Raw genomic sequence first — 18,020 nt, 5'->3', positions numbered from 1 at the left:
ACAACTGCATTGTTTTATTAGCCTAGTACATAAGCGTTCTTTCACAGACAGGTTATTTGATGACGGAATACAGTCCGTGGTGTGTTTACTCTGTCTGGGCACTAGATGGGGGTATTGGATAATTTTTGACACAGAATCATCAGACAGCAAAATGCAGAGAGGACAGTTCAATTACAGTCCTGTAGGGATACGATTCCACACCACCCAAAGGCATGGTGGAGTTTAGAGGAGGGGAAGGAGGGAGAAACGCCGACCGTCTGACTCACACAGACAGGGCAGGGGTGAGAGGCAGTACTCTGTGCTGTAGTTACGTGGAACTGCACATAGCTGGGAAATCTACTACAACGCACATCTTTTTCCAACTTTTTGCGCATATAATGTGAGGAAAATGGCCGAGACAAGGTACGCAAGTTACTATTGTACAGTGTATTGTCAATGTATGTTTAGATGAACGAAACTAGACGGATACAATTTAACAAGTTTTTCTTCTGTTGATCCTCGTTACAATGTAGCCGCTATTCACTTCTGCCGATTCATGACTGTCTGCTGTGCAACAGTACAATACCGCAAATAAAACAGGGCTGAAGTAGGCGAATTGACTGGCGATGAAGTTTCAAATTGATCAAAACCTTTATGGCAAAACGTTTTGTCTCGGTTTAGCTTTTCGTGCCAGAAATGAAAACGTTCACTGCATTTGCAATTCAAAGGGTATGCTATGAAAATTCATAAGAACCAACATTTGTCAAAGGCAATTCGTTATTACAGCGTAATAATATCATGTAGTCAATGAAACGCACTAAAAGTTGACACAGGACACAAACAGGATATGAAAACGAATGCATTGGGATAAATGTTATGGTATTTCAATAATTATATGATTGTTCTGTTTCATTATGCATTATATATTGTTGCTCTTTTTTTCCTACACGGTATTTTTTGAACACAACATATGCCTGCCTGTCCTACATCACGGTGCACTGCACTGCTCCTCATGGGTGTGAAAAAGTAGAACCAGGCAAACCATGCCTCTGGGCAACTTCAACGTTCAAACACGGGAACTAAGGTTTTCACAATGGAATAGGTCTAGTGGGTTAGTCTGGGGGAAACATGCCTGATCTTGACCGGTTGCATATCCGTGAACAGATGCTGAACGCTACAGGAGAGGGCTGGTGTGTTACAGGACCTTCTCCTTCCCTCTGGCACTGTCAGTCAATCGGCCAGTCAGTCACCTCCCATCCTGACTGCCAGGTGCCATCCTTAAAGGCCCAAATGCAGACGTTTTTATCTCAATATCAAATCATTTCTGGGTAACAATTAAATACTTTACTGTGATTGTTTTCTGTTACAATGGTCAAAAAGAAAATGATTTCTTAGAAAAGAGCAATTTCTCAAGCAATCATTATTCAAGTACTGTAGCTAGGTTTCCATCCGATTGGCAACAGATCTTCATGTGAATACTATCTAGTAGAGGTCGACCGATTAATCAGAATGGCCAATTAATTAGGGCCGATTTCAAGTTTTCATAACAATCGGAAATCGGTATTTTTGGTCACCGGTATTTTTAAAATATTTTTTTTACACCGTTATTTAATCTTTATTTAATGAGGCAAGTCAGTTAAATACACATTCTTATTTTCAATGACGGCCTAGGAACGGTGGGTTAACTGCCTCTTTCAGGGGCAGAATGACCGATTTTCAGCTTGTCAGCTCGGGGGATCCAATGTTGCAACCTCACAGTTAACCATTCCAACGCAATAACAACCTGCCTCTCTTGTTGCACTCCACAAGGAGACTGCCTGTTACACAAATGCAGTAAGCCAAGGTAAGTTGCTAGCTAGCATTAAACTTACCTTCTAAAAACAATCATAATCACTAGTTAACTACACATGGTTGATGATATTACTAGATATTATCTAGCGTGTCCTGTGTTGAATATAATCTGACTGAGCATACAAGCATCTATCTATCTAACTGAGCAGTGGTATTTTTTTATTTTACTAGGCAAGTCAGTTAAGAACAAATTCTTATTTTCAATGATGGCCTAGGAACAGTGGGTTAACTGCCTGTTCAGGGGCAGAACGACAGATTTGTACCTTGTCAGCTCGGGGATTTGAACTTGCAACCTTTCAGTTACTAGTCCAATGCTCTAACCACTAGGCTACCCTGCCATGGTAGGAAGAAGCAGGCGCGTAAACATTCATTCAAACTTTCTTTGCGTTTGGCCAGCAGCTCTTCGTTGTGGGTCAAGCATTGCGCAGTTTATGACTTCAAGCCTATCAACTCCCGAGATGAGGCTGGTGAAACTGAAGTGAAATGGCTAGCTAGTTAGCGCACGTTAATAGCGTTTGAAATGTCATTCGCTCTGAGCCTTGGAGTGTTTGTTCCCCTTGCTCTGCATGTTTTAACGCTGCTTCGAGGGTGGCTGTTGTCGTTGTGTTCCTGGTTCAAGCCCAGGTAGGGGTGAGGAGAGGGATGGAAGTGTAATATACTGTTACACTGGCAATACTAAAGTGCCTATAAGAACATCCAATAGTCAAAGGTTAATGAAATACAAATGGTATAGAGGGAAATAGTCCTATAATTCCTATAATAACTACAACCTAAAACTTCTTACCTGGGAATATTGAAGACTCATGTTAAAAGGAACCACCAGCTTTCATATGTTCTCATGTTCTGAGCAAGGAACTTAAACGTTAGCTTTCGTACATGGCACATATTGCACTTTTACTTTCTTCTCCTACACTTTGTTTTTGCATTATTTAAACCAAATTGAACATGTTTCATTATTTACCTGAGGCTACATTGATTTTATTGATGTATTATATTAAGTTAAAATAAGTGTTTCCTTCAGTATTGTTGTAATTGTCATTATTACAAATAATAAAATAAAAAAATTGTCCGATTAATCGGTATCGGCTTTTTTGGTCCTCCAATAATCGGTATCGGTATCTACGTTGAAAAATCATAATCGGTCGACTTCTACTCCCGAGTATCCGCATAAAGAAAATATACGCATTTTCCCACATGTGGTGTGTTCCCACCAAATGGACTTTTTGCTGATAAAAATCAGTGTGTCATGTCATAGCGCACACAAAATGTACTTTTCGATTGTACCTAATACAAATCTAAAGTTCAATATGTTTATATCACATTTTCAACAATACTGATAGTTTTGCGTTAGCAAATGTTCCTACTCTGGTCTTAGAAGATGGTCGACAGCTCGCAGATAGGCCTACAGTAGGTAGGCTGTGCAGGTATAGTCTACACATGATGAGATGATTATGGAAAAGAGCGAGAATTGTTTTATTTGTCAAACACAGTCAAGCATCGATCATAATGTCACCAGAATAAGACCCCCATTATTTATTGGAAAGGAGCATCAAGATCACAGTGCACTTTCATCATAACTTACTTCATCTGTAGCCTAATAAACTGCATGGTTTCCCTAGTCGTAGTGGGAGGACCACACACCATATCATCTTGTGACTCCAAGTTTACTTTGATAGGATGGTTATTATATCAATACAATACACACAATACCACATAATGACAAAGCGAAAACAGAAATACCTTATTTACATAAGTATTCGGACCCTTTGCCATTAGTCTCAATTGAGCTCAAGTGCATCCTGTTTCCATTGATCATCCTTGAGATGTTTCTACAACTTGATTGGAGTCCACCTGTGGTATATTCAATTGATTGGACCTGATTTGGAAAGGCACACACCTGTCTATACAAGGTCTCACAGTTGACAGTGCACGTCAGAGCAAAAACAAAGCCACGAGGTTGAAGGAATTGTTCTCAGAGCTCAGATACAGGATTGTGTCGAGGCACAGATCTGGGGAAAGTTACCAAACATTTTTTGCAGCATTGAAGGTCCCCAAAAACACAGTGGCCTCCATCATTCTTAAGTGTAGGAAGTGTGGAACCACCAAGACTCTTCCTAGAGCTGGCCGCCCGGCCAAACACCGCAATCGGGGGAGAAGGGCCTTGGTCAGGGAGGTGACCTAGAACACGATGGTCACTCTGACAGAGCTCCAGAGTTCTCTGTGGAGATGGGAGAACCTTCCAGAAGGACAACCATCTCTGCAGCACTCCACCAATCAAGCCTTTATGGTAGAGTGGCCAGACAGAAGCCACTTCTCACTAAAAGGCACGACAGACCGCTTGGTGCCAAAAAGGCACCTGAAGGACTCTCAGACCATGAGAAACAAGATTCTCTGGTCTGATAAAACCAATATTGAACTCTTTGCCTGAATGCCAAGCGTCACGTCTGGAAGAAACTTGGCACCATCCCTACAGTGAAGCATGGTGGTGGCAGCATAATGCTGTGGGGATGTTTTTTAGCGGCAGGGACTGGGAGACTAGTCAGGATCAAGGGAAAGATGAACAGAGTGAAGTACAGAGAGATCCTTGATGAAAACCTGCTCCAGAGCACACAGGACCTCAGATTGGGACAAAGGTTCACCTTCCAACAGGACAATGCAGGAGTGGCTTTGGATCAAGTCTCTGAATGTCCTTGAGTGGCCCAGCCACAGACCGGACTTGAAGATCTCTGGAAAGATCTGAAAATAGCTGTGTAGCAACGCTCCCCATACATCCTGACAGAGCTTGAGAGGATCTACAGAGAAGAATAGGAGAAACTCCCTAAATACAAGTGTGCCAAGCTTGTAGCATCATACCCAAGAAGACTTGAGGCTGTAATCGCTGCCAAAGGTGCTTCAACAAAGTACTGAGTAAAGGGTCTAAATACTTATTTAAATGTGATATTTCAGTTTTACATTTTTGATACATTTGCAAAAATTTCTACAAACCTGTTTTTGCTTTGTCATTATGGAGTATTGTGTGATGAGGAAAAATAGCAATGTAATCAATTTAAGAGTAAGGCTGTAAAGTAACACATTTTGGTAAAAGTCAAGGGTTCTAAATTCTTTCCGAATGCACTGTATTTGCGCGCACCGCCATTTCTAGCATAATTCATTTTACCAATCCAAAAAGATCCCACCATGTCGAATGAAAAAAATATTTGTTGGCATTTATAAAATTGTATCGAAACTTCCTGTTTCCGTCACAGCTGTCCAGATGTTTGTTTTTATAAGGTAGGACTTTACAAACTGTGGATGGAAATGTGGTTAGTGTCTGTCTGTGAGTGGTCTTGAGTGGGGAGGGTGAAAACTGCTCTTATTTGGCAGAGAGGTTTGGAACTCTCCTTCTTATTGGTCTATTAACTAATTTACCACCTGGTGATGTCACCATGCAGGCCAAAACTCCATCCCACCAAAACAGAGAGAAATGTCTGATCTTTTCAAACATCTGTTACAATGTGACAGTATTATTCCAACCTCATAGTGTGGAAATGTATGTAAAACAGAAAAGTCCGGTTTTTGACTGCATTGGACCTTTAGTAGAGTCATGAGTCGGATGGGAGAGGACATATTTTATTCATCATTTAGATCTTACACGGAGTCAATTAGCTAGTGTTGGGCACATGTTTTAAACAATTGAATCAATTAGAAATCTAAAGATTGGGGTAGTTCAGCTCCACTTGATAGCCTGTAATCAGTTGATGTATAGTAAAGTAGTTAGAGCAGCTTGCTCTACTGAATAGAGATGCCTGTACTCTATAATCATACTTGAAGTGAGTCCAAGTTACACATTGTGAAGACACTGAGCAAATGAAGGCAATGGAAGCACAACCTATGTTTTATTTTGGTATGGAAAAGCCAAAGTTGGATTGTATGATTGTCGTCCGATTTTAATGATCACTTTGTTGTGTTCAATCTTGTCAGATGTTCCTACAAATTGCTTGGTTTTGTTGCCAAAGTTTAAACACCAAGCACTATTGCATGTTCCAATTTGCTATTACTATTATATGAAGTATTCATGTACTATATTTCCATCTTTGTTTTCCATTGCTATCCTGTGGAGAGAGTGAGCATGCGTGTGTGGGAAAGGGACAGGTGCTTATACCCCCCCCCCACTACCCATGGTTATCCCGGGTGAGCTGAAATAAATAGCCTTAGGTTCCGACGTCTTGAGTCACTCACACACCCTCCAACACTTGTGTTTATCCATCATTAAACATCTGAAAGTTGTTAGCTGAGTAAAGATATTCTATCATAAAGACAAAAATCATCTTTACTTGGATGTACCGTTGTGGCTGAAGAAAACATCTCATGGGATTTTATAAGGGCCTTGTACATGTGTAATATACGGTGCATTTGGAAACTATTCAGACCCCTTGACTTTGTCCACATTTTGTTGTTACAGCCTTATTCTAAAATGGATTAAATCATTTTTTTCCCACATCAATCTACACACAATACCCCATAATGACAAAGCAAAAACAGGTTTTCAGAAATGTTTGCTAATTTATTACAAAATATGAAATGGAAATATCACATTTACATAAGTATTCAGACCCTTTACTCAGTACTTTGTTGAAGCACCTTTGACAGTGATTACAGCCTCTAGTCGTCTTGGGTATGATGTGACAAGCTTGGCACATCTGTATTTGGGGAGTTTTCCCCATTCTTCTCTGCAGATCCTCGCACGCTCTGTCAGGTTGGATGGGGAGCGTTGCTGCGCAGCTATTTTCACGTTTCTCCAGAGATGTTTGATCGGGAGCAGGTTTTCTAAAAGGATCTCTCTGTACTTTGCTCCGGTCATCTTTGCCTCGATCCTGACTAGTCTCCCAGTCCCTGCCACTGAAAAACATCCCCACAGCATGATGTTGCCACCACCATGCTTCACCGTTAGAATGGTGCCAGGTTTCCTCCTTATGTGACGCTTGGCATGTGGACAATTCCTTCGACCTCATGGCTTGGTTTTTGCTCTGACATGCACTGTCAACTGTGGGACCTTATACAGACAGGTGTGTGACTTTCCAAATAATGTCCAATCAATTTCATTTACCACAGGTGGACTCCAATCAAGTTGTAGAAACATCTTAAGGATGATCAATGGAAACAGGATATACCTGAGCTCAATTTCGAGTCTCAAATCAAAAAGGTCCTGAATACTTATGTAAATAAAGTATTTCTGTTTTTCAAATATTTCTGCAAACCTGTTTTTGCTTTGTCATTGTGGGGTATTGTGTGTAGATTGTTGATGATTTTATATTTATTGAATCCATTTTAGAATAAGGCTGCAACATAACACAAGTCAAAGGGTCTGAATACTTTCCGAAGGCACTGTAGGTGGTATTGTGATTACTACTGGCTAAGGCCACTGCTGTTGTAGATTTGTTGTAATGGCTTTCCCTCTTCCAGTGCTCCTCTCCATTCACCTGTCATCCACTCTTTCCTTTCACCAATGTTCTGTGAGCCCAGGTACAGAACATTGCACTGTTTTTACTGATCAGGGTCAGTTTGTGCTGACTGGGAGTTTGGGCCGAAAAGCTGCATTGTTGGGCCACTGACTGCCAGATGAACCGGAGGGAGCTAACCATTGTGGACATCATCGATGACCATTTTAGATGTTGTCCAAAAAAACTTCAGTCTTCCACAGCTGAGTCAGTGGGTAGTAAGATGGTTGTTGTCGGTAGGTTGATGGAAAATAACTGTGTGCGTTTGCGTGCACGTTACTTTATGTGTATTTGTGCGGTCGTTTCCATTGTTGTTGTATACCTGTAGGCTACAGTAGGTTTGAGTCAGCGCGGTTAAACCCCATAGTTCTTGGATGAGAACGGCCAGGGAGGGTCAGTAAGAGGGTCCCCCAGGCATGGTAGGGTGTGTCCAGACAGGTCTCATAGACTAGACGTAACATAGTGAACCTAAATCCGGGACACGTTTGATATGTTTACATAAGACAAGGATGTAAAGATAAGGCAAAAACAAAAGTAGTGTAGTTGGCCGGGGTGGATGGGTTTTTGTATAACACAAAAGTTAGCATTTTAGCTAATTAGCAACTTTGCAACTACTTACTACTTTTTAGCTACTTTTCAACTACTTAGCATGTTAGCTAACCCTTCCCCTAACATTAACCCTTTAACTTAACTCCTAATCATAACCTTAACCCCTAACCACTAGCCTAGCTAATGTTAGCCACCTAGTTAACGTTAGCCACCTAGCTAACTTTAGCCAAAACAAATTGCAATTCGTAACATAGTCATACGTATGTTTTGCAAATTCTGAACATATTGTATAAATTGCGATTCGTAACATATCATAGTGTGAGGTTTCTTATTTTTTCTCATCGTAACATATCATATGACATGGATGATGGACATCCACAAATTAATAAATACCATACGAAACGTAACGTATTATACAAATTGTAGTGTTACAAATGTCATTTATTATGTTACATCTTTGCCTGAGTCCACTTTGGTGTGTCTGTAACGGCGTTCTTCGTTTGTCGAAAGAGAGTCGGACCGAAATGCAGCGTGTTGGTTACTCATGTTTTTAATAGACAAATGACGATACATGAAATAACAAAAACAACAAACGGAACGTGAAAAACCTATACAGCCTGTCTGGTGAACACTAACACAGAGACAGGAACAATCACCCACGAAATACAAAGTGAAACCCAGGCTACCTAAATACGGTTCCCAATCAGAGACAACGAGAATCACCTGACTCTGATTGAGAACCGCCTCAGGCAGCCAAACCTATGCAACACACACCCCTAATCAGCTACAATCCCAATAACTAAAAAACCCCACTAAGAATTACAACAAACAATAAACCCATGTCACACCCTGGCCTGACCAACTAATAAACTAAAACACAAAATACTAAGACCAAGGCGTGACAGTGTCAGTGCAGAGACCTTCTTTACTGGGGTGGTTTGGTGCTGTCTGAATAATACACCTCTGTGGGGATGGAGATTGTCTGGCTACCCAGACTCCTTGCTCCGTCCAAACGCTACACCCCGCCCACAGACGTTCGTTTCTTCTCCGCAATGAGTCTGAATCTGAGTACCTCCCTGACCCTTCACCGAACGCAAACACATTAGGGGTTGTCGGATTGGTCCAGAAATCAGTGGGTTGGGCCAGAGCCAGAACACAATAATATGAAACAACAGTGATTTAGGTCACTCGGGCTTCCGAGTGGCACAGCGATCTAAGGCACTGCATCTCAGTGCTAGAGGTATCACTACAGTATCACAACCGGCCATGATTGGGAGTCCCATAGGGCGGTGCACAATTAGCCCAGCGTAGTTAGGGTTTGGTCGGGGTAGGTCGTCATTGTAAATAAGAATTTGTTCTTAATTGACTTGCCTAAATAATAATAAATAATAATAAATAAAATATCAGATGAAAGGCCTGGATCAAACATAGAATTGAACCCTGAACAGAACTCTGCAAGAGCCTGGTCAGACCAATTTTCTGTAGTGTATCGACAATCTTAGAAAAAAAGGTTCTATCTAAACCCTTTGAATGACCTTTTTGGTTCCAAGTAGAACCCTTTTGGGTTCCAGGTAGAACTCTTTTGGGTTCAATACAGAACCCTTTCCACAGAGGGTTCTACATGGAACCCAAAAGGGTTAGAAGAACTGTTACCATTCACCTCATGAACTGGCCACCCTTCAGAGCCTGGTTCATCTCTAGCCGTCTTCCTGTGTTCCTGCCTTCCAGTGAGTTTTTCCTAGCCCCTATGTTCCTGCCTTCCAGTGAGTTTTTCCTAGCCACTATGTTCCTGCCTTCCAGTGAGTTTTTCCTAGCCACTATGTTCCTGCCTTCCAGTGAGTTTTTCCTAGCCACTATGTTCCTGCCTTCCAGTGAGTTTTTCCTAGCCACTATGTTCCTGCCATCCAGTGAGTTTTTCCTAGGTACTATGTTCCTGCCTTCTAGTGAGTTATTCCTAGCCACTAGGTTCCTGCCTTCCAGTGAGTTTTTCCTAGCCACTATGTTCCTGCCTACTAGTGAGTTTTTCCTAGCCACTAGGTTCCTGCCTTCCAGTGAGTTTTTCCTAGCCACTATGTTCCTGCCTTCCAGTGAGTTTTTCCTAGCCACTATGTTCCTGCCTTCCAGTGAGTTTTTCATAGCCACTATGTTCCTCTGCATTGCTTGCTTTTAGGGGTTTTAGGCTGGGTATCTGTAAACCACGTTGTGACAACTGCTAATGTAAAAAGAGCTTAATGAAAGACATTTAATACATGTCAATATTCCAGATTGGAAAACCCCCAGCAACCAACACCGGGGCGAACGTTACTCTAATGACTAGTTATTTCCAGAGACCTTTCAGTTGCTTTAACATTCCCCAAATACTCCTCCAGTCCAAACCTCTTGGCTCCTCTCCCTTTCTGTTTGGTTTTATCACTACCCAGTAGGTGGTTGTCTGGAAATAACTCACAGTATTTAACTGGTCTAACTGGCCCGTACCCCTGACGTGGTGGTCCTTAGGCCTGGGTCCCAGAGTAGTAGTCTGTAAAAACGCCTGCTCATTAAGACGGGCAGAGATGGCCCGGTTTCAGTGTTTTAGGTCATTACCACAGCCAAGGCTTGATGTGCTACATTGACTTTACTCCTGGGCCATGACTGGAAGACCAATGCCAGGAATATTTACAAAAGTAATGCTTTTAAATTGATGGTAATTTATGCTGTATACATTTTGTGTTTTTGCAATTCCTGATCTTGTTTCTCTTCCAATGGGTTGGCAGTTGGCTCCCAGCCCTTAGAGCGATGACAAATAGGCTATACACCTGTAGATGATGTGATTACTTACCTGCCTGCTTCCTTGTGAATACTCAAAGTACAAAGCAACATTTGAAACATTTGCTGTAAGGGAAGGATCAGAGGGAAAGCTTCTGTTGTCAACCTTGCATCTATCTCCTGTGCTAATTTATCGGGGTATTTGTGATTTTGGAGAAGAGGTTGGAGGGGAGGAGACTTTCTCACAGTTGGTGTTGGATCAGCACTCTGCTGCAACAAATTTCAGACGAACTTTAGAGTAATTGACATCTCCATGGTAACAGTGTTTGGAGTGGCGGCTGGCTGAGTAGAGGTGTTGACAGAGACCCAGTGTCAGGGACTAGGAGGGCTGTTGATAGGCATTGTGTTGATGTGTTCTGCTGTTTGCTGAGTAAAGCCTCCTTTTGCTCCTGTAAACACAGTCATCCATCACAACACCATGAGAAACTATGTCACACAAGACAGACTTCTTCTCTCCTCCGTTCAGCCCCAAGTCTGTCTTCTCCTGTCTCCAGAAACTTGACCATTTACAGTTTCCTGGTCAGAACAATCGGGCTAAGGTTTATCACCTGCCAGGGATTTTCTTTTTATGTGTCAGAGTGTTTGCATACAGCCACACACACACATTCACACACACAATGCATGTGTCTGGGACTAACCTTGTATTTACCCTGGTGTCAAACCGCTCAGTCAACACAGTGGTGTAGCCCAGGTCAGCATGCAAGGCACCATGCCTCTCAGTCTGAATGTAGAGGCTTGTTTTCCTCTCTCACAGTGGAAACTCTGGATATTCCTTTGTCTCTTAATCACCTGGTCAGTGTTGCAGTAAAAAGGGTCCCCCATGACCCAGGCCCAGCAGACTGACCGGGGCGGGAGGATCAGCTTGCAGGATGGAAAAGGGCTCAGTGTTGGGCACCACAGTGTCCAGCCTGCCTCAGCCCAAACAGCCTTTCCCTTCCTGCGGAAAGGCTGGCGTGTGTGTGTGTGTGTGTGTGTGTGTGTGTGTGTGTGTGTGTGTGTGTGATGTTTAGAGCGGGTATAGGTTGGGTGAGACAGACAGATACAAAACAGTGACCGCCACACTGTCTGTCAATATATCCCACCGGTGGTCAATTACACCCTGTCTCTACCAGCAGGTCTTATAGTCTTTGTGTGTGTGTTTGTGTTATGGATGTGACAGTGGGTGATGGAGAGGGTCGTGGTATTGCAGCTGTTCTGGTTGTCCTGATGTTTGCACATGCTAACCTCTGTGTAACCCAGGACTGGGGCCCCGTGTCTCCCAGGGGAGGGCCCCTAAGGACGGTCATTAGTAGAGTGGATGTGGGCCTGAAGCCTAAAGGAGGAGGCCAGTGGAAATTAACGATAATCTCTGCCGTTGTCTGGGTTAATGAGTGCTGGGAGCTGCTGCTCAGGAATGCCCATGGTCCATCCATCCATGCTTTTGTTTAATGGATCCCAGACTATGGGCTGGGAAAATCCACAAAGAAGAGGTATGATTAACCTACAGTAGAGCCTAGAGAATGAGATCTGGAGGAAGAATGGGCAATCTGAATGGTTGTGATCAGTGGCGATGCTCAGCAGTTTCCTAGCTGTAGACACTAGGAGTGACAGGAGATGCTCTTAAATCTAACTCTTAAGTTGCACTACAAATCTCCTTTCAGGAGGAGGGCCATTGGATCATTGGAGGACGTAGGAGTGAGCTACTCCGCACGCACACACACACACACACAGCCGCTACTTCAATCAAATCATGTCCCTGGGAGCTCGTTCAGGAGACTTGTAAGATCAAAGCACCAGAATACTTTTAACTCTACAGATTAGTTTAAAAAGTATCAGGATGCAAATTACCTGCAATTAGGCCTAATTAAAACCATAACTATTATGCAAATCATGACTGTTGGGGAAATTAACAATGGGACAATTATATTCAGCAAACAGAAAAACAACGGAAAACCTCATTTTACTAATTGCCAGTAACAGAATAAAATTGCGGCATTGACTGGTGTTCACAGTATGCGTGCACACAGACAGACTTATAGTTGTGTGTGTTGGAGGGTGTTGGCGGGATGTGAGGGGTCTTTAAAGAGCAGAGCAAAGAGGAGGTAACTTTAGCTGTTTGGAACAGATGAGCTGGCTGTGTCCAGTCAGTCAGCCAATGGGTTTGTGGTGATAGGATCACTGGCACCAGCAGCTCTGAGACCACTGGACTCCTGCCAGACTCTCTCTCTCTATAGAACAGACACCATGAGGATGTTCACCCTTACTTGTCACTCCCTTTATATACCTAACCACCCCCCACCCTTTTCTCTTTAGTGTCTGCCATTTGTATTTGTATGTATTATGGATCCCCATTAGGTGCTGCCAAGACAGCAGCTACTCTTCCTGGGGTCCAGCAACATTAAGGCAGTTGTATATCATTTTAAAAACATTACAATACATTTCACCAACAGATTAAGTATGTGCCCTCAGTCCACTACTCTACTACCACATAGCTACAACACAAAATCCATGTGTACGTGTGTTTAGAGTGTGTATGTTATGTGTCTGTGTGTCTGTACCTGTGTGTGTGTCTCTTCACAGTCCCGCTGTTCCATAAGGTGTATTTGTATCCCGTTTTTTAATTAGATTTCACTGCTTGCCTCAGATACTTGATATGGAATAGAGCTCCATGTAGTCATGGCTCTATGTAGTACTGTGCGCCTCCCGTAATCTGTTCTGGACTTGGGGCTGTGAAGAGACCTCTGGTGGCATGTCTTGTGGGGTATCCATGGGTGTCTGAGCTGTGTGCTAGTAGTTTAAATGGACTGCTCGCTGCATTTAACATGTCAACCCTTCTTACAAATACAAGTAGTGATGAAGTCAATCTCTCCTCTACTTTGAGCCAGGAGATTGACATGCACATTTGAGGGCAAGCCGTGCTGCTGGGCCAATTGTAATTTTCTTAAGTCCCTCTTTGTGGCAGCTGACAACACAACTGGACAGTAGTCCAGGTGCGACAAAACAATGGCCTCAAGGACCTGCCTTGTTGATAGCATTGTTAAGAAGGCTGAAGATCACTTTATTATGGACAGACCTCTCCCATCTTAGTTACTGTTGCATCAATATGTTTGGGCCATGACAGTCACCTCAACTTTCTCAGTTTCCACACTTACAATATTTAGTTGAGGTTTAGGGTTTAGTGAATGCTTATAGTTTTTGAAATGTTTAGTACTAACTTATTAGTTAGTGATTTTACTTGCTGTGGTAGCTGACGTGTATAGTGTGGAGTCATCAGCATACATAGACACCAGAGGCTTTACTCAGAGCCAGAGGAAGGTCATTAGTAAAAAATTTAAAAAGTAATGGGCCTAGACAGCTGCCCTGGGGAATTCCTGATTCTACCTAGATTATGTTGGAGAGGTTTCCATTAAAGAACACCCTCTGGGTTCTGTTAAATAGGTAACTCTCGATCCACAATAAAGCAGGGGATGTAAAGCCATAACACATAACTTTTTCCAGCAGCAGATTATGATCAATAATGTCAAAAGCTGCACTGAAGTCAAACAAAAAAGCTCCTACAATCTTTTTATTATCAATTTCTCTCAGCCAATCATGTCATTTGTATAAGTGTCATACATGTTGAATGCCCTTCCATGTAAGTGTGAAGAAAATCTGTAATTTGTTTACTGTAAAATAGCATTAATTCTGGTCGAACATAATTTTTTCCAAAAGTCTACTTAGGATTGGTAACAAGCTGATTGGTCGACTGTTTGAGCCAGTAAAGGGTGCTTTGCTGTTCTTGGGTAGCGGAATGACTTTTGCTTTCCTCCAGGCCTGAGCGCTCACACTATCCTGTAGGCTTAGATTGAATAGATGACAAATAGGAGTGGCAATATAGTCCGCTATCATCCTCAGTCATTTTACATCCAAGTTGTCAGACCCAGGGGGCTTGTCATTGTTGACTATAATAATTTTCCCACATCTTCCACATTCACCTTATGGAATTCAAAATTACAGTGCTTGTCTTTCATAATTTGGCCAGTTATGCATGTGTAGATTCAGACTTTTGTTAATCTTGCCAATTCAAAAATCATTTAAGTAGTTGGCAATATCAGTGGGTTTTGTGATGAATGAGCCATCTGATACGATGAATGATGGAGCCGAGTTTGCCTTTTTGCCCAAAATGTAATTAAAGGGTCTCCAAAGCTTTTTACTATCATTCTTTGTATATCTTGTATATCTTTGTTTCATAGTATAGCTTCTTCTTCTTTTTGTTCAGTTCAGTCACATCTCAATTTACAGTACGTTTGCCAATCGGCTGTGCAGTCAGACTTATTTGCCATTCCTTTTGCCTCCTCCCTCTCAACCATACCATTTTACAAATCCTCATCAATCCACGGGGATCTAACAGATTTAACAGTTTTTACAGTCATTTTCTTAATGAGGGCATGCTTATTAGTAACTGGAATAAGCAATTTCATAAATGTGTCAAGTGCAGCGTCTGGTTGCCGCTCATTACACACCACCGTCCAACAAATATATTTGACATTTTCAACATAGGAATCAAGACAAAACTTGGCCACTTATACACTATATTAGAAATGCTATTTACATATTTATATCCACATATCCTCTTGTTAGTGTCCCTTCTCCAAACTCAGCAGCAGCAAACAACCTGTGGGAATGTGTGCACAGTGGAGCGTATGCCGAGGCCAGACGGATCTATCTCTGTGTGTTTTGTTGAGTAGAGACCCTGTAGAGGTAAGCAGAGTAACAGAAGTAAGAGAGGTGGGGGGGGCAGCAATAGAGTGAGTGACAGCATTTATAAGCCTGTTTTCTGTCCACCTCTTTGAGGAGAAAGCCTCTTTCAGGTCTCCCACCTCATCCTCAGACCCCAGGGTCACAATGGAGTGTTGAGTTAACTGAACACACAGGGAGACCATCACAGAGTAGAAGAAAAGACCCATTATAGTTGTCAGGGCTCCTAGTTATGTGCACACACACACCGCTGCCTGGTCCTGACAGAGTGTGTAGACACACGGCTGGCGTCAAGGCTGCCGGGTGCTGGGTCCTGACTAAGTAAACACACAGGCAGTGTTCTGGGGGCGTAAGTGGCTGTGGTGACCAAATGCCACGGCTCTCACAGATGGTACCCTGTCTATCTACCCTCTCAGCACTGCCACAAACACACAGAGGGCAAGAAAGAGAGGGACCAACTAACAAAAGGGACAATATTGTTTTTCACCCCCCTGCTTCCACCATTTAAATGAGTGGTTTCCTCGCCTCCCATGCCATCTCCTCCTCATCCTTCCCCTCCTCTCTACTGTTTCTCTTTCATTGTTCTTCTTTTGTGTTTTCAGTGCCCCCCCGTGTATTTTATTTGTATCCCTCTACGCATCCTCAGAACAGAACTGAGCGGAGTGGTTGGTTGGACATCCACAGTGTAGCTGGGCCTCTGGGTCTTACCACGGTCTGCTTTGTAGAACCCTCAGTGTCTTGGGAACTGTGCTGTTATTCCCCAGGGATATGAACTAGAGGTCGACCGATTATGATTTTTCAACACCAATACCCATTATTGGAGGACCAAAAAAGCCGATGCCGATTCATCGGCCGATTTAAAAAAAAATTTTGTAATAATGACAATTACAACAATACTGAATGAACACTTATTTTAGCTTAATATAATACATCAATAAAATCAATTGAGCCTCAAGTAAATAATGAAACATGTTCAATTTGGTTTAAATAATGCAAAAACAAAGTGTCTGAGAAGAATTTAAAGTGCAATATGTGCTATGTAAGAAAGCTAACGTTTCAGTTCCTTGCTCAGAACATGCAAAAATATGAAAGCTGGTGGTTCCTTTTAACATGAGTCTTCAATATTCCCAGGTAGTACATTTTAGGTTGTAGTTATTATAGGAATTATTGGACTATTTCCCTCTAAACCATTTGTATTTCATTAACCTTTGACTATTGGATGTTCTTATAGGCACTTTAGTATTGCCAGTGAAACAGTAAAGCTTCCGTCCCTCAAGTTAGCGCCCGCTAACTAGCTAGCCATTTCACTTCGGCTCCATCAGCCTCATCTCGGGAGTTGATCGGATTGAAGTCATAAACAGCGCAATGCTTGATGCACAACGAAGAGCTGTTGGCAAAATGCACAAAAGTGCTGTTTGAATGAATGTTTACGCACCTGCTTCTGCCTACCACCGCTCAGTCAGATACTTGTATGCTTGTATGCTCAGTCAGATTATATGCAACGCAAGACACACTAGATAATATCTAGTAATATCATCAACCATGTGGAGTTAACTAGTGATTATGATTGATTGTTTTTTATAAGATAAGTTTAATGGTAGCTAGCAACTTACCTTGGCTTACTGCTTTTGTGTCACAGGCAGTCTCCTTGTGGAGTGCAACGAGAGAGAGGCAGGTCGTTATTACGTTGGAATAGTTAACTGTAAGGTTGCAAGAATGGCTCCCTCGAGCTGACAAGGTGAAAATCTGACAAGGCAGTTAACCCACCGTTCCTAGGCCGTCATTGAAAATAAGAATGTGTTCTTAGTTGACTTGCCTAGTTAAATAAAGGTATAAAAAAGAATAATAATAATAAATTCGGCAAATCGGCGGCCAAAAATACAGATTTCCGATTGTTATGAAAACTTAAAATCGGCCCTAATTAATCGGCCATTCCGATGAATCGGTCGACCTCTAATATGAACATTGTGCGCCAGCTCCGGAGCACTAGGGAATAATGTCGGAGCCGTAGGGCTAACGCTAGGCTAATTAGACCTTTTTCCCAAATGACTATTACTGGAGAATAAAGTGTCCCAGTGCTGACTCTACGTATCATGTTTGTGAGCCGGTGTGTCAGTCACGTACATACAAGGGTGTTAGCATGTGTGTTTCTGTTACCATTTACCAGGGTGTGTACATTCTGAGTGTATGGATATTTACAGTTTTTTTCGATTGCGAAACGACAGTGGGCACAACTGGAGTCACATGTGCAAAACTCTAACTACAGTCTGCACTACCAACAGTCACCTGAGCTAAACAGTTCACATCACCTGCAAAACTCATTCCAAGCAACACAACTCTTAACACATGGCTCAAAACACGCTCAGTGCAGCCAAACACTATGCACAACCCTCACTGAGATAACACACACTGTCACTCAGAACACACTGAGAGTAAAAACACTAGCATCAAACACCAATACAGAAAATACAAACTTTTCATCTTTACAGTTTGAACAATTTCAGTGACTTCATACAAAGTAATATTTTCTTCAAAGAAAAGAGTGACATTCTTTCACATGATTTATTACAGTTTTTAGAACATAACAATTCTTTAAGGTAAATGAAAATTAGCAGTTTGCTTCAATAGTCTGTAGTAATTTAC

General features: G+C 42.2%; 1 protein-coding gene across 1 annotated transcript in view; it reads left to right on the top strand.

Annotated features, from left to right (window-relative positions):
* Positions 1–281: 281 nt before the first annotated feature.
* The window catches only part of LOC135504396 (rho GTPase-activating protein 39-like), a 101,917-nt gene continuing 84,178 nt past the window's right edge, over positions 282–18,020 (top strand). Inside the window, 1 exon segment of the mRNA XM_064922962.1 lies at positions 282–402. Coding sequence (XP_064779034.1) covers positions 389–402 — 14 coding nt within the window. The 5' untranslated portion in view covers positions 282–388.

This window comes from Oncorhynchus masou, chromosome 18, assembly GCF_036934945.1.
Source record: "Oncorhynchus masou masou isolate Uvic2021 chromosome 18, UVic_Omas_1.1, whole genome shotgun sequence".
Taxonomy (NCBI): Eukaryota; Metazoa; Chordata; class Actinopteri; order Salmoniformes; family Salmonidae; genus Oncorhynchus; species Oncorhynchus masou.
This window is presented reverse-complemented; position numbering and strand designations above follow the sequence as displayed.